Below are 23,757 nucleotides of genomic sequence, written 5' to 3'. Positions count from 1 at the left end.
GGTCATCTGGCTCTGCTGTCCTGAAGGATTGTATGTGGTTCTGTAGAGCTGCTGATATTTAATCAGGCTCTCCTCTGAGATTTAGATTATTCATAGAGATGCTATCAGAGCAAGATGCTATTACTGTAAATCAACAAGATTGACCATTGCAGAAAGCAATCTCCCAACTTTGTGTTAGTTTATATGCATTTATTGTGTGTATATGTGTTTCTGTACACATGAATGATTGTGTTTGTCTATGTCAGAGTGTGTGTGAGCATGTTCATATTTTTTTATTATGTCCCATCTGATTGATGTTCCTCTATGTGGTAAGGTCTTCAAGGTGAAGGTTCTGGAGCTGTACAGTATAATGACAGCCAGAGGCTCCCTCCCCATTTAAAGGACTCACAAACTTTTCATGTATTAAAGACAATACAGAGGCCAGTGTTATCTCTGACAGGTGTTGACTCAATTGAACACCCCGCTGAACCAGGTTTTTGTCTGGTCAGATACACACACAGTAGAAACAAAAGTACAATGTAACACACACAAGCAGAAATACACTTAGATACATGGCTGGATTAACCATATGGGCAATTGGGCCAGTGTCCAGGGGCACCATGACTCCAGGGGGCACCAACTCAGGCCTGGCTAAAATAGAAATCAAATAGAAATTTGAACCCATTTTCATGTGTGCGATAATATTAATTTCTAGCACTTGGAAAATCAACAAGTAACGCCTATTATCAGCTTTGCAACAAAAAACATGTAAAATGAGTCCGATGTCTGCTTTGCAATTTCGAAATCTCTAGCGCTCTAACTTTAGCCCATGGCCATGGAGGCATTTCAGGGTCGAGGTAATGTTTCCTCTGCATGTGCTCACAATTTTATGTGCTACCCGCAAAAACAAGAGCAGCAGAAACTGAGAGGCGATTAATTAAAACACAAGGTATTATTCAGTTTTCCTGCAAGTCTGTGAGTATTTGATGCTTGAATTATAAAGTACGAGATTAAAGATGGTGAGATTTGACTCAGAAACTCTGAATCTTTCTCTTAGAGAAACACTATGTGATGTGTTCCTAATAGGCTATCCATAGTGTTTTTTCAGTATAATGAATAAAATAAATAAATAAATAAAATACTGTATATATATATATATATATATATATATATATATATATATATAATTATGTTATATTTATAATATTAGTGTTTATTACAAAGCAGGAAAAAAAACGGCATATTTATTGGCATGTTTCAGTTTTAGGAATGGCTATAATAAATCTTTATATGAATATTAATAGTAATAAAATTAGGTCATTATACACTATCAAAATGTGTAATGATATGTGTTTGATTATTTTGTCCTTCCCTACACTAAACAATTAAGATAAATAAGTTTCAAAGAGATTTAAATTTGCATGATGCTTAAGGTTAGTATCAGTCTCAGACAGTGTGCCCACTGAATTCCCACAGAGCATGGCAGCAAGCATGATGCATATTGCAGCAAAAATGGCTAGAGCTGGTAGAAAAGTCTGATCGGCTGGCTGAAATGCAAGTCTTGCAAGACAGGGGTGAAAAGGCTTTATCAATTCATCAGGTAACAAAAGTGTTTAGAAGTCACCAGGCTGCTATGAAGAGCACCTTTGAGGAAGAACTATTCAAAAACGCTTAGATTTTTTTATTAGATTTGCCAAAGCTTGCAAAGTTTACGGTATTAAAACTTTGAAAGAAATTAAAGAATAATGTTTGAAGCGTTAAGTGATTAAGTGATTATTGGAATGAGCTACCACTTTGTCGCATGCCATTCCACAGTAAATTATACAAATTATAAGTAAAAACATTTCAACAAATTGGAATGTGGGGATACATATTCCAATTATATAAATTAAAGTGAACATCTTATTACTTTTAATATGTTTATAAATTCTGCACTGATGCAAATTCATAAACTGTTTAACATAAATGAATGTATACATCTATTAGAGGTATATACAAATTCCTCCATGCAGCATATCCCAAGTGTGATGTATCATATGTTCTACAGCCTCCTTTATTTAGTTGTGTGTAATATGTCTTTCTTTTGTTAATTGCTCCTCCCCTCTTTAACGATTTAATTTCATGTTGGCATCATAAAAGACTGCTAAATCCATTTACATTCTGTTGAGCATTTTCTCCTCATTTACACTAATGTGCTTTCTATTGAGTTGTAGTCATTTTGAGGAATGTTGTGTACTATGTGAACATTTAAAATATTGCTCATATCTCAATTTGGTATCATGAGGCCAAGTTCCATCAGCTTGGGTTGATTAAAGTTGCTTTAATAAATATATATCACAACTTCAAGATGGCACAACTTTGGAAAATGAAAAAGCCTGAAAACTGAAAGACATTGGGGACAAGTTCTCTTCTTTAATTTGAGCCCTTAATATCCCTTTTATGGTTTTCTGTACTTCAAATCCCACCTGGCTTAAATCTCTTTGTTGAATGTTTCACTCTAAATTCCATTACTTCAAAGGCAGAATTGAGTTGAAAGCACATTAAGAGAGACGAAGTGAATTAGATCTCACACCATGTCACATAAATTACAAACAAGACTGCCGTTGAATGTGTGTGCGTATTTGGGTGTCGCACTTTTGAAATTTGCCAAATGTATTGGCTTGACAGCAATGCCACTTGCTTTTCAACAGCCTTAACAAGGTAGCTGATTGAAATGCTTTCCAGATAGCTCACACACACACACAACACTAGATCAGATGGGAGTGTGATGGAGGTGAAATGAGGCAAGAGGCATGTGTCACTCACGTTAATATCCTCTAGCTCCAGCATGTTGAGGGCATGGTTGTTACGTCTCCAGATGATTGGCGGCCGCTGGCCACCCGTTATGGCACATGTGAGTACGGCGCTCTGACCCACTGTTACAGTGGTGATGCTGAGCTTCTGGTCTTCAGGAAGGCTGAGCTGATAGACCTCTGAGAAATAAGACAGAGTGTAGTGTAGTTTAATTTGCTTCCTCCTTTCTTTTCCAAGTAAATTTATGTATATGATGGTGTCCACATGAGCCATTAAAATCTATTTCTAGCTCACTTATCCAACATGATTTTGAGAACATTATTACACTTGTCAACTCCTGTGGACTTTTGTTCAGTGATGTGCAAAGCTACTGCGACTTCCAGTGTGTGTGAAGTGTTAGCCGCCACATTACAAGTGTGAATGTCACTTCATGTGACTCATAGCGCTTCATTAATACATTAAACCACACCATAGACACTTATGAACAAGTGCAGTTTACATTAGAAAAAAAAAAAACTGTATCAATGTACTCTCAAAGATGAGAGTATTATACAGTAGTTCAAAGTCAAACAGGCACCCAAACACACACAAAGACCCTTTGAGGGCAATATGTCCGATCTCTTTATTTGTTTCTTAGTTCTTTGGATGAAAAGATAACACAGAATTTCAAAGGTAATCTGTTTAGAAAAACTGCATTTAAAAAAATTTAAAAAAAGAACGCTGTCCATTACTGCAAACAACAAAGTTAGGAAACCGAAAATTACGTTTTTAAACACAAACGGATTAGTGTGGATATGGCTATAGTCTCATGTTGTGCTCAGTTGCCATTTCAATTTCATCTGATAAAAAAATGCAATAAAAGTGAATGGTACCTCAGATGAACATTCTGCCTAACACCTTCGTTCATGTTCCACAGAAGAAAGATATATGGGTTTGGAAAAACATGAGGGTGAGTAAATGATAACCAAATTTTCATTTTTGGGGTGAGCTATCCCTTTAAATTAAGGAATAGTTCAACCCAGAAATGAAAATTCTCTCATCATTTATTCACCCTCATGCCATCCCAGATGTGTTTGATTTTATTTCTTCTGCAGAACACAAACAAAGATTTTCAGAGGAATATATCAGCTCTGTAGGTCCTCACAATGCAAGTGAATGGTGACCAGGTAGGTAGATAGGTGTGGGTGAGAAACAGATCAATATTTAAGTCCTTTTTTACTATCAGTCTCCACCTTTGACGAGAAGGGTATAGCTGCAGGCATTTCTCCAAAAAGGGGCGAGAGCTCCAAACGGCCAATAAAGAAATAGGGAGCCCCTTACCTAACCCTTTCCCTAAACTTAACCATGAGTGGAAGTGACGGCACCTTTTGGAGTTGGCGCAACCCCTTTTTTTGAGTAACCTTGCCCCCTTTTGGAGTAATCCCACACTCTTTTGGAGATCCATTTTGAGGTCTCTGGCCTGCAGCTATACCTACTTGCCTTTGTCCCGCCCCAACCAGTAAGGCTGAATGTGAAAGTGAAAGTCACTTCCACACAGAATGTTGAAGTGAAAGTGTAGATTTACAGTTAAAAAAAGGGCTTAAATATCTGTAACTCACCCACACCTATCATATCACTTCAGAAGATATGGATTTAACCACTGGAGTCTAATGGATTCCTTTTATACTGCCTTCTGGGCCTTCAAAGTTCTAGTCACCATCCACTTGCATTGTGAGGACCAACAGCTGAAATATTATTTTAATAATTTTCATTGTGTTCTGCAGAAGAAAGAAAGTCAAACACATCTGGGATGGCATGAGGGTGAATACATGATGAGAGAATATTCATTTCTGGGATGGCATGAGGGTGAGTAAATGATGAGAGAATTTTCATTTTTTGGTTGAAATAGCCCTTTAATATTAACAGAGACCCAATAATGGCTGAATACAAAAGCTAAGGCAGCTGACTTTCTGCCTTGGTGCCTAATCAATTAATAGCTTAACCGACTGTTTTGAATTAATGGAACTCTTTAGGAAACTCGTCTCATAACAGTTTGAAAGGCACCTTATTTCCGACCTACCTCTGTATGTAGTCTCCAAACTAAGGCAACATTTTCCAGCTTTCACATGCAGCTTATGCAGTGGTGTGACTGGTGCATTTTCCCTCTTCAAGTGCAACAACTATTGACACACTAACATTCCAACCAGGCCAGTTATATAAGAGTTCAGCAAGCTGAACTAGCCTTGTTTTAAATTTTGGTTGAAACAGTCCGAGTGGCTTATAGAGCTCCAGGCTGAGCTGATCTCTGTGAAGAGTGCAGTCAGACATAATCACTATGTGCTGTCCTGCCTTCTTAACCTCTGATTTTTGAGGAGTGAAGATGTCTTGTATTTATAAAACCTGTTTGATTATTCTTTATTCAAGGTACTATTCAAGGGATCCTTGTGTTTACTCAGACCTCTGTCACTAAACATCACAGGGAAAAAGTTGCCTTAGATTGCAGTCAGTGTGACTGTGTTCCTCTGTTTCAAACCAAATGAGCTTCCTTGCTGCCTAAAGCCTACATATGCAGCTGCCTTTTAAGGTAGTATAGTATCCTAACTGAAATGTAAACTCACAACTAACTGATTTGGAACACTCTACAGTACACACAGGCAGAAACACAGATCTCTGCACCGGTGACTCGACTCAAAATTAAAAACAATAGGGTCTGATGTTAGCATTTTACTTAGCTAATGGTGCAATACTTTAATCAGCATAAAATACACAGCACACACAAATATTGGCTAAAATAACACATTTTACATATTACCTTGAATTATGTTTTATTATTATCATTATTAAATAAAATATAAATGGACCTATATTTATAACTGACAAGTCTCTAAGCTTGTTCACCATCTTTGATTTGTTTTTCACAGAGCCTGTCACAATGCATTCTTTGATTGCCTTCACATGGGAGAATACAGGGAATCCTGTTTTAGAAATTGGCCAAAACAAGGGATCTTATAATTATGTTGCCTACACAGGCAGCTCGACTTTTATAACAGAGACATTGGCCTATGATCCTTTTTGCAGCCTAATCTCATGAAAATTACGTGACTGTGGCGTCATTTTTGCAAAATGATATTATATGCTTCATTACACGTATTGCCACAGTTCAGAGGTGAAATGTTCTCTGTATGGTGCTAAAAGCAAGTTCCCTATCTGTCACTCACTCGATGCTGTGTTGATGTAGTGACACTAGGGGTCACTCTTGGGAGCCCGAGACACCTCTGGTCTTTGATAAAAGGCCAATGAAAATTGGCGAGTGGTATTTGCATGCCATTCCCCCGGACATACGGGTATAAAAGGAGCTGGTATGCAACCACTCATTCAGGACTTTGCCCAGCAGTTTTCGATGGTAGAGCAGTAGATGGATGCTAGCCAGCATATCCTGCCCCGGCGCGGCTCAAGATCCTGCACCCCGTCTACTCATCGCCAAGGGCGTCCCCCTGCGGTGATTGCACCGGCTCCGCCACAGCCCGCCTCTTTGGCTCGGCCCCGGCATAGAACCCACCGCAGGAAGCAGACGCCACCCGTCTCACGGCTGCCCAGAACCCGTGAAAGGCTTCAAAGCGCCCTTGAGATGGGCGACCCAGGGACAACGAAACCCGCTGCTCTGGAGCTGGTAAGCAGATCTCCATCTTTTTGTTACCTTTTGCATTTAATTGTGCTGCATGCCCAAGTGGCTGCAGTCCTCAAGAGCTCAGCAAGAGCGGTTTCCTTGTTCCCTGGGTCACGTATCCGGTGTGCACGGCCATCATCACTACCACCGTCCACCACTCTATTTAGCAGGTTTGGCGCTCCAGCGGCGGTCTTCCGCCACTGAGTGACCCAGCTGTGGCACAAATCCGCCCCCGATGTGACAGTCTCCACAGGTCACAAGGACAGGCCTCTTCCTCCCCCATCCCAGGCTGTTCCGGGATGGTCACAAGGAGCCAGGTAAGTGCTTCGATGTCCTTAGACTCAGCACGGCCAGGACATGGGGTGGCACATCGATCTCCACCCTGCCGTGAGGCCCCACATGCCAGTACGTCTGATGACGTTGTCCCTTTGGTCCCCCTTGCGTGGAACTTGGACGCATGCCTTGCGCTTTCCAGTCCGTCGCGAGGGCTGGTCCGGACCATCCGACTCGGCTGCACGATTCACTTCGCCGGGCGTCCGCCCAGGTTCAGCGGTGTCCACTTCACCTTGGTGAAGGACGAAAACACTGCTACCTTGCGCGGAGATCGCTACCCTCCTACGAAAGGGCGCGATATAACCTGTCCCTCCAGCCGAGATGAAGAAGGGGTTTTTAACCCCTACTTCGTCGTACCGAAAAAGGCGGTGGGTTGAGTCCAATCTTGGACCTGTGAGTTCTGAACTAGGCTTTACACAGACTCTCGTTCAAGATGCTGACGTAAAAACGCATTCTGGCGAGCATCTGGCATCAAGATTGGTTCGCAGCGGTAGACCTGAAGGATGCGTACTTCCACGTCTCAATCCTTCCTCGACACAGACCCTTCCTGCGGTTTGCGTCCGAGAGTCAGGCGTATCAGTACAAAGTCCTCCCTTTCGGCCTGTCCCTGTCTCCTCGCGTCTTTACAGAGGTCGCAGAGGCTGCCCTTGCCCCGTTCAGGGAGGTGGGCATTCGTGTTCTCAACTATCTTGATGACTGGCTAATCCTAGCTCATTCTCGAGACATGTTGTGTGCACACAAGGAACTGGTGCTCTCACACCTCAGCCAACTAGGGCTTCAGGTCAACTAGGAAAAGAGCAAGCTCCTCCCGGTTCAGAGCATCTCTTTTCTCGGTTTAGAGTTGGACTCAGTCTCCTTGACGGCGCGCCTTACGAACGAGCACACCCAGTCAGTGCTGGCCTGTTTGAAGGCGTTCAAACAGAAAACAGAGGTTCCACTGAAACTTTTTCAGAGGCTCCTGGGGCATATGGCATCCTCGGCGGTCACCACCCTGCTCGGGTTGATGCATATGAGGCTGCTTCAGCACTGGCTCCAGACTCGAGTCCCGAGATGGGCATGGCGCCATGGGACACATCGCGTGGTCATCACGCCAGTCTGTCACCGTCTTTTCAGCCCTTGGACCGACCTCTTGTTTCTACGGGTAGGTGTTCCTCCAGAACTGGTCTTCAGGCACGTCGTGGTCATGACAGACGCCTCCAAAATGGGCTGGGGCGCTGTTTGCAATTGGCACGCAGCCGCCGGCCTCTGGATGGGTCCGCGACTGCATTGTCACATCAACTGCCTCGAGTTGTTGGCAATTCTGCTCGCCCTGCGGAGGTTTCGGCCGTTGATCCAGGGCAAGCACGTGTTAGTTCAGACAGACAACACGACAACGGTAGCATATGTCAACCGCCAAGGCGGTTTGCGCTCTCATTGTATGTCACAACTCGCCCGCCGTCTCCTCCTCTGGAGTCAGCAGCACTTCAAGTCGCTGCAAGCCACTCACATCCCGGGCAACCTCAACACTACAGCGGACACGCTGTCACGATAGGTTACCCTCATTGGAGAGTGGAGACTCCACCCTCAGGTGGTCCAGCTGATTTGGAGTCGATTCAACAGGCACAGGTGCACCTGTTCGCCTCCCAAGAATCCTCCCCACTGCCCGCTCTGGTACGCCCTGACTGAGGCCCCCCTCGGCATAGACGCGCTGGCACACAGCTGGCCCCCTGGCATGCGCAAATATGCGTTTCCCCCAGTGAGCCTGCTTGCACAGACCCTGTGCAAGGTCAGGGAGGATGAGGAGCAGGTCGTCCTGGTAGCACCCTACTGGCCCACCCAGACGTGGTGCTCGGACCTCACGCTCCTCACGACAGCTCCCCCTGGTGAATTCCCCTGAGGAAGGACCTTCTTTCTCAGGGACGGGGCACCATCTGGCACCCGCGCCCAGACCTCTGGAATCTCCATGTCTGGCCCCTGGACGGGACGTGGAAGACCTAAGCGGTGGTAGACACGATCACTCAGGCTAGGGCCCCCTCTATGAGGCGCCTGTATGCCTTGAAGTGGCGTCTGTTTGCTAAGTGGTGTACTTCCCATCGGGAAGACCCCCAGAGATGCGTAGTCGGATCAGTGCTTTCTTTCCTGCAAGAGAGGTTGGAAGGACGGCTGTCCCCTTCCACCTTGAAGGTGTACGTTGCCGCCATAGCAGCACACCACGACACAGTCGATGGTAAGTCCTTAGGGAAGCACGACCTGATCATCAGGTTCCTAAGAGGCGCCAGGAGGCCGAATCCCTCCAGACCACGCCTCGTTCCCTCATCGGACCTCTGTAGTTCTTCAGGGTCTACAGAGAGCCCCCTTTGAGCCTTTGCAGTCAGCCAAGCTTAAGGCACTCTCCTTGAAGACTGCCCTCCTGACTGCGCTCACTTCCATCAAGAGGGTAGGTGACCTGCAAGCGTTCTCTGTCAGCGAAATGTGCCTGGAGTTCGGTCCAGGTTACTCTCACGTGATCCTGAGACCCTGACCGGGCTATGTGCCCAAGGTTCCCACCACCCCTTTAGGGACCAGGTGGTGAACCTGCGAGCGCTGCCCCAGGAGGAGGCAGACCCAGCCCTGTCGTCGCTGTGTCCGGTGTGCGCTTTACGCATCTATTTGGATTGCACACAAAGCTTTAGAATCTCTGAGCAGCTCTTTGTCTGCTATGGTGCACAGCGGAAAGGAAGTGCTGTCTCCAAGCAGAGGATCACCCACTGGCTCACTGACGCCATAACTATGGCATATGTCGCCTAGGACATGCTGCCCCCAGTAGGGCTACCAGCCCATTCTACCAGGGGTGTAGCAGCTCCCTGGGCCCTGGCCAGGGGTGCCTCTCTAACAGATATTTGCAGAGCAGCGGGCTGGGCATCACCCAACACCTGTGCAAGGTTCTACAACCTCCGGGTGGAACCGGTTTCATCCCAGGTAGTGGCACGCAACACAAGCGGATAAGCCCGGGATAGCTGGCCGGGTGTATCACTTGCACATAGCGCCTTCCACCTCCCTTGGAGCTGAAGACGTGCGCCATTAATTCCCAGTAGTGTTCACAAACTTTGTTCCCTGGTTGACTTCCTCCGAGCCCTGTGGCAGCCGAGTTTTCGGAGAGACTCGCTGCCGGCCCAGTACACATGCTAAAAGCCCTGTTCTGGGGTAGGTGCTCCGCATGTGGCGGTTCCCTGTAAGACTAACCCCATGCGATATATATCTTCCGCTAGTTCATTTCCCTGCTGGCAAACTGCATCTTCCTTGGGCAGAACCCCTCTGCCCCAGTCTCCATGTTTGTAGTAACTCCTCCCCCATAGGACAGGATCAACCTGGAAGGCTCTCCACATGGTTGGAAAGACCATGTGACGTATTCTTCCACTTAAATATCCCCCCCTCTCTTTGGGCGAGGTGTGGTCTCCGCGGTGTCTTCCCCTTGGGAGGGACACCCCCCGACTAGACCTGGCGGCCCAGTCGGATAATCCCCCTTCTTTTTTAGGGAGTGGAAAAAGAGAAGGGGAAAAGAGAACATGACTGGGTTAAGTCTGTCTCTATCTTTGGGTAGTCGACTTGTCCCCAAAAAGGGCCGTTCGACACTCATAACTATTTGGGGGAGGTTACGTGTCGACTTGGTGCGCTGGCTATGAGGCACACAGCAGTCTGCCCACCACACACCGCCAGTTCACGTAACACAGTTCAGCCAGTTGTGGTGTTTCGTATAGGGACCCCTAGTGTCACTACATCGACACAACGTTGAGTGAGTGACAGATAGGGAACGTCATGGTTACTGGTGTAACCTCCGTTCCCTGATGGAGGGAACGAGACGTTGTGTCCCTCCTGCCACAACGCTGAACTACCCGCTGAAATGTCCGGACCTTATATCGGCTCCTCAGCATAAAACCTGAATGAGTGGTTGCATACCAGCTCCTTTTATACCCGTATGTCCAGGGGAGTGGCATGCAAATACCACTCGCCAATTTTCATTGGCCTTTTATCAAAGACCAGAGGTGTCTCGGGCTCCCAATAGTGACCCCTAGGGTCACTACATCGACACAACGTCTCGTTCCCTCCATCAGGGAATGGAGGTTACACCAGTAACCATGACGTTTACTATTCTTCCAAACAGATGAGGTTTTAAGGTTAATGCTCTTTCGAGTTTTAATTCAACAAAACCTATGCCCTTACCCTAAACTGTAACCCTAACCCAAACTGACAGTGCCATAAAAAATTAAATGCAACAAGAAAAATTCAATTGCTGAAGGAACCATGTATTTTTATGGTGCTTCTATGACATTTTCAGTTTGTGTGTCATGTGTTCTGACTTTTACCCCAGTCCTTTGCATTGCAAGTGCAGCACTATCAGTTGAGATACAGTGCAGTTTGATACTGGTTAAACAAGTTTTTAAATAAAGTTAAATATTTAAACTCTGAGGACCTGCCAGTGGGCCACAGGGGGCGCTATATAAAATTTATTTTCCACTTAAAATTTTAAAGTCCCTGTATACATAGGTCAGGCATATGAGGTATCGTTTGAAAGCTTAGAATCTGACTATGAGACAACTCAACAGCAGGAAGGAAGTGAACACAGGGAAGCGGGGTTTCTTCTGGCACAGTTCAGATTTTTAATCGGCCACTTCAAGGTTTTTTCAAGTTCACAAACTCGTCAGATTCACAGCAGGTAGTCAAACAAACACATCAGCTTCACAAGAATGTAATAACCTCAACACATCAGCTTCACACACATAACAGATTAAACCGCTTCAGCTTCGGGTACACCGTGGCCTTTCTTGTGCCATACTCTCTCACTCTGCTGCTGGTGGCATGGCTGGTTATATGCCGCTCTCCTCATGCTCACTGGAATTAGAGACAGGTTTTAAACATAATCTAGCTCAGGTGCAAGCGCCCTTACCGCTTTCTCTTTCTCCAGATGGACGCTTGACCACGCCCCCATTGCCACACTGACATTTTCAGAGAATACCATCACTTTTGCATTTATGTTACACAAAATAGCAAAATAAGGCCTGGAATCCATTGTGTCGCAAATTAGCACCCACTAGAGGTAATGGTGTAGAAATATTAGTTTGAATATGTAAAAGTCTTTCACATGGCACTTAAATGGACAAGTCATATATCAAACGAAAGTTCTCATTCTCAGGAATGTGACAGTTTATTTTGTTGCCCTAATACCACAGTTTGAAAATTTTTCAAAAGAATCACAAAATGAAATATTATTTCTGTAAGTCATCAAATATATTCATCTAATTTATGCACCAATTATTGCTACTGTAAGCCCCAAATATCTTTATAAATTTATGTTTATAAATACATTTAAATCTGCTTTTACCTTAGGCAGTAGTCTAAAAAAAATTAGCCATTTTTTTTTTTTTTTTTTTTTTTTACTTGTGTGTGAGCTGCTTGGCTGAATAATCCAGTGTTATATCAAAATATGCCATCCAGCAGGAAAAGCATGTAAAATATGATGATCTCAGCTTTCTAATGACACCTAGATTGAGCTTTTAGTCCACTCAGAGGCTGAGATATTTAATGAGGGTGGGGCATAAACTGAAAATTAGACTGAATGTCTATGGACGATCAAATCTGTGAGTGCTAAAATGCGTTAGAGTGCCACCTACATTTCAGATCTGTATATTGTGATGGAATGTGACAGAGGGAAATATATATATATATATATATATATATATATATATATATATATATATATATATATATATATATATATATATATATATAGTACTTGCTGCCATTTAGTGGAACAAAATATGACTTTTCAAAGTGAGATAGAGTGAACAGAACTAGAATTACATGCTTACTGAATTAGGATAAAAATATATATATTTGTATCATAAGATTATTAAAACATTCAATATTATTTATGAATAATTGGAGTCTTTTTATTTATTTATTTATTTATTTTGCATTTATTCCACTTTGTGTGAATGAAGAGCTTTTAAAATTTGAGTGTGAAAAATGTAAGGCAGCAGCACAAAAATGCATCAGAGTTTAATGAGTTAAATATCAGAATCAGAATCAGAATGAGCTTTATTGCCAAGTATTGCTTACACATACAAGGAATTTGTCTTGGTGACAGGAGCTTCCAGTACACAACAATACAAAACAGCAACAAGACTTTAAAAATTGAATTAAGAATTAAAAATTGAATAAAAAAGAAATAAATATTGAAAAGAAAAAAGTATATATAGAATACACAACAGACAATATATATATATATATATATATATACATATATATATATATATACATACATACATACATACACACGTGTGCAAATCTAAATACAAATCGGTTATATACAGTGCAAGGGAATGTAATGGCAGAAGAAGTTGGATGTGTTGGATAATATAAAAAGACTAAGCTGTGTATTGCACATTAATTAATGCTCAATGGGGCAGTTTTAACTGTTCATGAGATGGATAGCCTGGGGGGAAAAAACTGTTCCTGTGCCTGATGGTTCTGGTGCTCAGATCTCTGAACCGTAGACCAGAAGGCAACAGTTCAAAAAGGTAGTGGGCAATGTGAGTGGGGTCCAGAGTGATTTTTCCAGCCTTTTTCCTCACTCTGGAAGTGTATAGTTCTTGAATGGAGGGCAGGGGGCAACCAATAATCCTCTCAGCAATCCGAACTGTCCATTGTAGTCTTCTGATATAGGATTTCATAGCTGAACCAAACCAGACAGTTACAGAAGTGCAGAGGACAGACTCAATGACTGCTGAGTAGAACTGTATCAGCAGCGTCTGTGGCAGGTTGAACTTCCTTAACTGGCGAAGGAAGTACAACCTCTGCTGGGCCTTTTTCGCAATGGAGTCAATGTGGGTCTCCCACTTCAGATCCTGTGAGATGGTATTGCCCAGGAACCTGAATGACTCCACTGCTGCCACAGTGCTGTTTGGAATGGTGAGGGGGGACAGTGTTGGGGGGTTCCTCCTAAAGTCCACAGTCATCTCCACCGTTTTGAGCGTGTTCAGCTCAAGGTTGTTTTGACTGCACCAGACAGCGAGCTGTTTAACCTCCCTTCTGTAGGGCTTTACTGGTTGTTTAGATCAGTGTTACTATAAAAAATAATTTATAATTATTTCTTTAGTTATTAATTAATATTTAAATTAATTAATTGAATCTAACTCATTAAAACCTCATATGGGGCTCCAGTAAATGTAGTGTGCTATGTTTAGGAGCAAGTTTGGTTATTAGCAATAATTAATAATTATCAAAGATAATTATTATTTATTAAAATCAATAGAACATTGATGAGAATCAGTGTTAGCTTTTTTAATCCTTTAAATCAACAATTATCAAAGATAATTGTTAATTGTTAACATCGATGAAACATTAATTAAAATTAACACTAGCTTATTGATCATTCAAATTCAACAATCATCAAAGATAATTATAAATTATCAAAAACCAATAGAATATTAATAAGGATTAACATTGACGGGGCACCACCCTGAAATCAGGGACTAATAACCAGACAGTAAAACAGTCTCAATATTAGATTGTTTTCTTAGGAAAATCGACATCCGAAGAATATTGATTTTCGGGAAAAAAACAATGAATGAAGGTTTGAATCCGAGCACTGACATCCCGTCAGCATGACACAGGCGTATGCAAAACAAACCAAAACACTTCTCTTTGTAATATAAACAAAGTTTATTTATGCTGTAATATCAATTAATAATTAATACAATGCAGTCAATAAACTTCCGACTTACAACTACAAACTAAACAGTGATATGATTAGATATGGAAACAAAAATAATCCTATAACACATAAGGTGTGTGTGTGAAAGTGTGTGTGTGTGTGTGTAAGGAGGGACGTGCACAAAATGGCGGATATGACTCTCGTGGAGAGTATGTCATGCGAGACTTCCGGCCAGGGAATATGACCACGAATGGGGGCGGAGAGAAACCAGTCAATGGCGACTGGCATCTACCAGTTACCGCGTGTATCCGCTTGTACGATAGCTTAGGGACAAGGCTGGGCTTTAGCATTTAAGCTATCTATGAGCCAAAATGTGTGCCAGAATGTTTGTGAGGGGTCGCGTGCCTGCGTGTGTGTGTGTGTGGTTAGTACGAGAGAGAGAGAGAGAAAATTAAGTGACAGCCCTAAAGCCGATTTCACGATCGTGGGAGAGAAAGCAGCTGTTAGTCCATCGCTCAGAGACGCGGTGGATGGCTCGTAAACAGTCCCGCGTACTTTGACTATTTAATGGATGAACTCAGTTTACCTGTCTCACCCGTGATGGCGAAATTGCACAACAGTCCAATTTGGTTGGACCACAATACAGCAAAACAAAATCGTGATAATTAATACCCTGAGTATTAATAATGAGCAGACATGGTGATCCGTAAACTGTACAAGCAAAAACCTTGAAACACAAGAATAGCACACTATAATATTCTATCTCTGCCCAGACGTAAACCTCTTACTTGAATCGCATGAGGACACAGGTAGAATGTGTTTTCCTCCGTCCTTTAACTCTGACCCGGTTCCTTGAGGCTCGGGTGATGACGGGAGGCCGTTTCCTCGCTCTGTTGGCGGGCGGTAGGGCTGTTGATTCTCGGCGGGCTGGCGGAGAACTCAGAAATGTCGACTTGATTGAAGATGGAAGAGAAATCTTTAATCTCTCCACTTCTGTAGGCAAACGGATGAAGATGCGAATTGCTCGGCGGTCTCCTTCGGATCCGTTAGAGTGTTCGGTAGAACACAGAGTAATCTCAACTCGTCCAGCGAGATGGAGATTGTATGGCTACAGTTTCAAGTCGGACGTTACTTCCTTGTGCCACGAGGTTGCACATGAGAGCAGCGATGAGCTGCGTCCACACACTGCAAGCAAAGTTGCTGGAAGCAAATCCCGAAAGCATTTCAGAGGTATTTCAACTCCTGATGATGTCATATTTGAGGGACGTTCTGTTGTGTGCCTCATCCAATAGGAGTTGAGAGTTCGATCCTTTAGTGAGCAAGACTTCATGGGATTTGTAGTCTGTTTTGGACTCCCTTTGTTTGATTTTGGCACGATTTTTATCAGTATAATTTACGACTTGGAATGTAGGGGCTTGAGTTAGGTTTTTACGACTGTGTTAGGTCTGCCTTTATCTTCTATCTGAATACATGAGGCCCAACACTTCTGTATACAGACTCATCGTCATCTTGGATGAGGCCGATGACAATAGTGTCATCTGCAAACTTCAGGAGCTTGACAGAGGGGTCCTTGGTGATGCAGTTGTTGGTGTAGAGGGAGAAGTGCTGATTGTACAGGTGCTGGAAGTGAATTTCCCCTGTCTTACAAGCTGCTGCCTGTCTGTCAGAAAGCTGGTAATCCACTGACAGATAGACGTGGGAACAGAGAGTTGGTGTAATTTAGTCTGGAGAATAGCTGGGATGATGGTGTTGAAAGCCGAACTGAAGTCCACAAAAAGGATCCTTGCATATGTCCCTGGTTTGTCCAGATGTTGCAGGATATGATGCAATCCCATGTTGACTGCATCATCCACAGACCTTTTTGCTCGATAAGCAAATTGAAGGGGATCTAGAAAGGGTCCAGTGATGTCCTTCAGGTGGGCCAACATCAGTCTCTCAAATGACTTCATGACCACAGACATCAGGGCGACAGGTCTGTAGTCATTAAGTCCTGTGATTTTTGGCTTCTTTGGGACAGGAATGATGATTGAGTGTTTGAAGCAGCAGGGAACTTCACACTGCTCCAGTGATCTATTGAAAATCAGTGTGAAGATGGGGGCCAGCTGGTTAGCACATGATCTAAGACATGCAGGTGAAATGCCATCTGGGCCCTGTGCTTTCCTTATCTTTTGTTTTCAAAAGACACGGCACACATCATCTTCACAGATCTTAAATTCAGGTTGAGTAGCAGGAGGGGGAGGAGGGGGGTTGCTGGAGGTGTTGGTGTTTGTGTGAAGTGAAGGTCAGAGCAGGTGTGGGGTGTGAGATTGGGCATTTCAAATCTACAGTAGAACACATTCAGGTCATCAGCCAGTTGTTGGTCCACCACAGGGTTGAGGGTAGGAGTCCTGTAATTCGTAAGTTGTTTCATCCCACTCCACACTGATGCAGGGTCGTTAGCTGAAAACTTGTTTTTCAGCTTCTCAGAGTATCTCCTTTTAGACACTCTGATTTCCTTATTCAGTGTGTACCTGACCTGATTGTACAAGACTTTATCCCCACCTCTGTAAGCATCCTCTTTGGCCTGATGAAGCTGCCTGAGTTCTGCTGTAAACCATGGTTTGTCGTTGTTAAACATTAAATAAGGCCTAGTAGGGATGCACATATCCTCACAGAAACTGATATATAATGTAACAGTATCTGTGAGCTCGTCCAGAGTGGTGTCTGCAGCCTCAAAAACACTCCAATCAGTGCAGTCAAAGCAGGCTTGTAATATAATACAAATGTTAAAATGTATCGCCTTACAAGTCATGCAATATAGTAAAAGTGTTTAGATGTCATACGTTGAAAAGTGTTTAAGAAATGATAATCTGTTGTTTTACTTGTAAAATATGAAAGGGAATAAAAGTCATTGTTGTTTTAGTGCCTCTACACTGCACATTTCTTACAAGGAAAACACCTTGTCGTGTTTTCATAATAAGACATGGGATTCAAACTGTTTTAACGTGTTTATTGATAACTCTTGGCAGCAACAACATAGCTATACATGTGCTCTCACTCTGGCACTTCGTCGCATCCCTCTCTGTCGTCATCTCCAAGCACCTCCTTAACACCCAACAGCAACAACACCACACACTTGAGCACATGTAAAATCAGAGGCTGGAGTGGAACAAAAAAAAGGAACTAAAAGACATTATGAATAAACACCTGATCCCAAAAATAAATGCCCTGATGGTGGTGCATTTATGAGCTCAATCAATGAGGTCAGACTCTTCAGTAAATCTGATGAGGATTTACTGCCCTATACATCTGAAGTCGCTGTATTACCCGAAGCAAGGATTGAAGTGACTTTACAATGTGATTCATAGCTTCACATCACTCATTATAATGATCTTGATAGGCTTTCTGCTGCTTTAAGCGTGTGTCCCCTGATAGTTTCACTTAGTTGTGAAATTAAGATTTCGGTAAGAATGGCGGTAAGAAATAAGAAATAAGAAAGCCGTTCCTATGCGCCTTTGAACAGAAACACCAACCAGGTACACAGTGGTTCATTATGAAGGGCTCTTTTCAACTAAAAAATCTATTCAACTTAACATCCAGTTTGAATATAATTATCTCAACAGCCAAGACTGAACATTGTTACTCAGTCACTATAGGATAAATGTCGAAAGGTTAAAAAAGATCCTCATTATTTCTCTGTTTTTTACAGTGTGAGAGGAATAATTGAGCCAGCTGTCAAACACTGCTGTCAGCCCAATTAATGGTAAGGTCTCTTCATTTGCTTTTCAGTGAAGCCATTCCATGACCTTATTGGTTAACTGAGGCCAGCCACTCATGAAACTGACAGCGACCAGCTTTTAAATGAGATACATCACAAGTATCTCATTTGAGGTATTCAAGAAAAGAACAACTGCAAGAACTTACAATACACAGTGTACAATATACTGTATGTATATATATATATATATATATATATATATATATATATATATATATATATATATATATATATATATATATATATATATATATTAATCTTGATTGATTTGATCTTCTTTCCATGATCACAGTAATGACATCTGATATGTTATTTTAGGTGTTTTAATTAAATTCAAGCATTGAGATGTGCACAGGTGGAAACTATAATCAAGTTGCGACAAATGAGTACGTGGGTTGCGATATCACAGTTAACGATTCTGAGAATTATAACCAGCTTGCATGAAAGACAACAGGCCTCTCACCTCAAAGCAATTTCGCATTTCTGCGCTGTGATCTCATTTAAAGCTAATTAGCAAATTAGCCAGTACTGTCACTTTTTCATAGTGTTGCCTTCAGCTCATATAGCAGATAACAGCAGCGTAGCACCATTGCACCTTCAGTAATCCTGATTTAATGTCAAGTCCATTCAGCGTGGCTCTCTGTGACTTACCAAATTGTAGAATTTAGAACAGTAAAGGAATATGAGACAGTATTGCACTGCTCTATGAGCAAGCATTAATACTTTTGGTTAATATTTAAAGATTATGTTAAATCTAGACAGATTTTGGGGAAACAAAAAAAAGTTAACTTGGTGAATTTTCGCTTGTTTACATTGAAAATATGCCCAGCCTGCCCGGGAGCTTTCCAAAGATGTCTGCAGAGTGGACTGACTTGCCTTGAAAGGAACTTTGTTTATGCTGAAATACGTCATCACAGCCTGTGAAAAGGGTCTTTTAGACTTCTGATTTATAAGCTCTAAAAACAACAGACCCTTTTCAAATAACAGTGATGAGGTTGCATGTCTTCAGTCATAATTACCTGCTGCCCTCCCATCCAAATCATGCTCTCCACTTTTCTGCCCATCCACTGCTGCATTTATGAGCCTGTAAGGCCTTTCTGATTGCTGCAGAATCTTTTAAAATGAAGTCAGATGGAATAAAACCTTTACTGTGACCCAATCAGTGTGAAAGACAGCCAGTAATTGGAGATGAAAAAAGGCTGACTTCACTGAGTGAAACACCACCTGTGAAAAACACATCTCTACAGCAGTTGTCAGTAAGAACTCTGGAGACGCACTTGTATTAGCACACCATCACAGTACACATTTAAAATTGGGCTAATTGTAGCTCATACACAAGAGTTACAGCATATATATATATATATTTAAAAAAAAGAGGTATAGGTTAAATTTGATAAATTAAAGTGTATTTTACACCAAATAAAAGAGCTGTGATTTTTTTGTATTTTTTTTTTCTGTCTCAATCTAACTATCAACCTTCCTTTTTTCTTCATTTCCTATATGGCAATCTTTAAAAGTCTGTATTGCCTTTTCCTGAAGTCAATTTTGTTTCAAGTGAGGCCCTGTTTCTTATCACACAATTCTCCACTGCCAATGATATTGAGAGGCTGCTGTTTTTTGTATGCGCGTTTGTCTGTTTAGCTGACAGAGCAGGTGGATTGATGTTCTCTCCGGAGGCATATCAGCTGATAAAAGGAACAGTATTGTGGGCTGATGTGGCACTAAGTAATTGCCTTCTGACTTCACTAAGGGATGTAAACAGTTTGGAGCATGAAGCATACAGATATGCCAATTGGACACACCAATCATTACAAAGGTCAGATGCACTAAAGGCAGGCTTGGGGAGTAACGGAATACTTGTAACGGCGTTACGTAATCAGGATACAAAAACTGTAATCTGTTACAGTTGCATAAAAACTCATTAGATTCAGATTACAGTTACATTTAGTAAATAATGGGATTACCAGCAAGATTACAGTTTTCAATATGTAAAAAATAAACAAAAGATATAAAATGATAAAGACCGCTGCTTGCTTTAGAGTGGTACAGATATGATCAGATGCGCGCTGTAGATCTCTTCTGGTTCTCTCGTGACTCATGTGAATCTGGTGCCACTTACTGTCGCATGTGTAAATAACACCTGTCTCACATCAACACTGTGTTCTTGAGGCAAACATGGTCAACCCATTAAAAGTGCTGTTTCATCACAATGGCCACTGGAGGACTATATATTTTTTTTTGTGGAATTTCCAACATTCTTGTCACTTCAATGGAGAAAAGGGAAACAACATTACAGTTCAGTCCAAAATATACCTTCCAGCTGTGAAGATGCAGTGTTTTTCCAAGGACCCGATAAATAATTTAAAGAAGCATTTAAAGGTATGACCCATACAAAAATCATGTTAGCTAGGATAGCTAAAATTTGTCATAAGTGTTCCCTAATTTCTCCGTCAGACCGTCTTTCGATTATTTTCACGGGAGCAGGAATAGAAGCGGAGAAATGACCCGGTCCGCCTACTGTCGAAACTTTAGTGTGACTTCTCATTTCCATCCTAACTTCAGTTGAAACTCTAAAATTGTTCTCTGAAATGCGTTCATGTTGCACTGACAACTGTAATTTGGACAGCATTTCTTTTTTCTTTGTTGAAAAAATCCTAAAATTGTACACATGAATACCAAATGAATTGAAAATGTTATTAAGTTCTTAGGGGAAATTGCAATGGATAATTTATCTGATGTTAATACTTATAAATATATCTTTAAGAAGTTCAAACGTATGGGTGAGGGAGAAATACTGGCAAATGTAACATTTGAAAATTCATAGAAATAGGATCAAGTAAAGTAAATCAAGACACATTAAAAAGGTTTCAATCTATTTTTATCTATTCTTTAAAACAATATATATATATATATATATATATATATATATATATATATATATATATATATATATATATATATATATAGTCATTAAAATCCTCCTTAAACATAAACACAGAATCACCCATAAATGTTAGCTGGTGATGTTTGACTGTGGATCATGAGCAAGCAGATGATGATGATGATAGCCTGTGATCTGTGAATTTTTTACAATTAAATAAAAGCAAAACCGAAGTTCTGATTTTAGGTTCATCCATATCCTCCTTACCTGCACTGTTTGCCCAGTTAGGTCCTCTGTCATCAAATCTACAAGATTATGTAAGGAGTCTTGGATTAATTCTAGATTACTCATTACTTTTCAATAAGCAGATCAGTGCTTTTTCCACCTGAGATCTATAGCTAAAATAAAACATTTTCTTTCATATAAAGACTTGGAAATTGTCATCCATTCACTTATTACATCAAGGTTAGACTATTGTAACTCAATGTACATCGGTTTCCCCCAAACTGCGCTTTCCCACCTGCGGTTTTTATCAGGGTCAAGAAAGAGAGATCACATTTCCCCGGTTTTAGCATCTCTACACTGGCTTCCTGTGAAATTCAGGGTCGATTTTAAAATGCTGATTTATGTCTACAAGGCACTATCTGGTCTTGCACCCCAATATATCAGTGACCTTCTCCTCCCTTGTCTCCCTTTCCATGTGAAGTCAGCTTCATCTCTAGCCATTTTTAAATCTTCTTTAAAAACATATTTGTATTGTGTAGCTTTTGAATATATCATTGAATAGTTTAAAAATGGATAATACATGATGCTGTATTTAAAGGTTTTTATTTATTTTGTTTTATATTTAATTTTAAATCAATCTGTTTTTATATCACTCTGTCATTATTTATTTATTTGTTTGATCTGTAAAGCACATTGGGTCAACTTCTGTAGTTTTTAAATGTGCTCTATAAATAAAGGTTGACTTGACTTTACTGTTTTTCATGTTTTTTTTTTTTTTTGTATACTGTATATAATAACAGCTACATCACTCATAACATTATTCAAATATGGGTTGTTTGCATTCAGAAGGCGTAATTAAAAGTCTTTGACAAAATATTGCTTTTCTCTTGACTTTATTCACATATGCGATCTTGAGGTAATCAAAAAGTAAGTATCTGATTACATTACTTTCTTATTGAGGTAACTGGTTTAAGTTACTGAATACATTTTGTCCTAAGTAATCTGTATTTGTAACAATTTAAAATTAACCCTCCCAACTCTGACTAAAGGTCAAATCAGGAAAATGCAAAGCCGTTTTGAGCCAATTGTTTGCTTCCAAAACTCCCCCTAAAAATATCGGTATACAAATGTTGCAATGTTGATTTCAATATCTTTAGGTTTCAAACAGTACAGAGCTTTTCATCTAACAGCATATTCTTTGCAAACCTAATTTGCATAAGTCAAAGATGCTTCATCAGGACATGTATAAATATGTTAAAGTTAACATGAAATCAAAATTGACCCTATTAACCCCTACTAATCCCATGAGTCAACTTTCTTAATGCATGTTTCTAAAGAGAGCGCATGTTACATCACTCCTTGTCTCTCTTCACTGGCTGCCGGTTGATGCACGTATCAAGTTCAAGGTTCTGATGCTGGCATACAAAACAGTCACTGGGTCTGCTCCAGCATACCTAAAATCATTTCTGCAGAGCTATGCGCCCATTAGAAGCCTGCGGTCGGCTAAGGAATGTCGCCTTGTTGTACCAACACAAAGAGGCACCAAAACACTTTCCCGGACTTTCGGCTTCATCATACCACATTGGTGGAATGACCTTCCCAACTCAATCCGTGAAGCTGACTCACTTTCTGTCTTCATAAACGGCTAAAATCACATATTTTCCATGAGCACTTAGCCAGTCACTAAAAAAAATAAATAAATAAATAAATAATAATAATTTCCTTGTTGCACTGTTTTGAATGCTATTCTGATGCTAATGAAACTTTATAATATGGCACTTTATGTGTTCCTCTTTTGTAAGTCACTTTGGATAAAAGCATCTGCCAAATGAATAAATGTAAATGTTTCTGGTCTTATTGTGCACAATTCATGTTATTCCAAATAAATTATATACTGTATATATATATATATATATAGCTCTGGAAAAAATTAAGAGACCACTGCAAAATTATCAGTTTCTCTGGATTTACTATTTACAATGTGTTTGAGTAAAATAAACATTTGTGTTTTATTTTATAATGACAACATTTCTCCCAAATTCTAAATACAAATATTGTCATTTAGAGCATTTATTTGCAGAAAATGACAACTGGTCAATATAACAAAAAAGATGCAGTGTTTTCAGACCTCAAATAATGCAATGAAAACAAGTTATATACAAAATATATTCATTTTTAAACAACACAATTCTGATGTTTTAACTTAGTAAGAGTTCAGAAATCAATATTTATTGAAGCACCCCCAGATCATCACCAATCCTCCACCTGGTCATCTAATGGTTAGACGCAGACCTTGAGAGGCCTTCAAGCCACAGTAGCTCGCACCCACTGTGAAATTTGGTGGAGGATCGGTGATGATCTGGGGGTGCTTCAGCAAGGAATCAGGCAGATTCATCTATGTGAAGGACACATGAATCAAGCCACATACAAGGTTATCCTTCTGCTCTGACAATGTTCCTCAACTCTGAGGA

The 23,757-nt window shown here is 41.1% G+C and overlaps 1 protein-coding gene across 4 annotated transcripts in view; it reads right to left on the bottom strand.

Annotated features, from left to right (window-relative positions):
* The window catches only part of LOC127418326 (follistatin-related protein 5-like), a 314,771-nt gene that overhangs the window by 105,000 nt on the left and 186,014 nt on the right, over positions 1-23,757 (bottom strand). For 3 of the 4 annotated variants that reach the window (XM_051658892.1, XM_051658893.1, XM_051658894.1), the window contains one exon: positions 2,785-2,951. The exons of the other annotated variant lie outside the window; for it this stretch is intronic. In XM_051658892.1, coding sequence (XP_051514852.1) covers positions 2,785-2,951 — 167 coding nt within the window. The remainder of the gene's footprint in view (positions 1-2,784; positions 2,952-23,757) is intronic. 4 annotated transcript variants of the gene reach the window in all.

The sequence above is a fragment of the Myxocyprinus asiaticus genome, chromosome 27 (genome assembly GCF_019703515.2).
Source record: "Myxocyprinus asiaticus isolate MX2 ecotype Aquarium Trade chromosome 27, UBuf_Myxa_2, whole genome shotgun sequence".
Taxonomy (NCBI): Eukaryota; Metazoa; Chordata; class Actinopteri; order Cypriniformes; family Catostomidae; genus Myxocyprinus; species Myxocyprinus asiaticus.
Note: the sequence above shows the minus strand (reverse complement) of the source record. Positions and strands in the feature narration are given on the sequence as shown.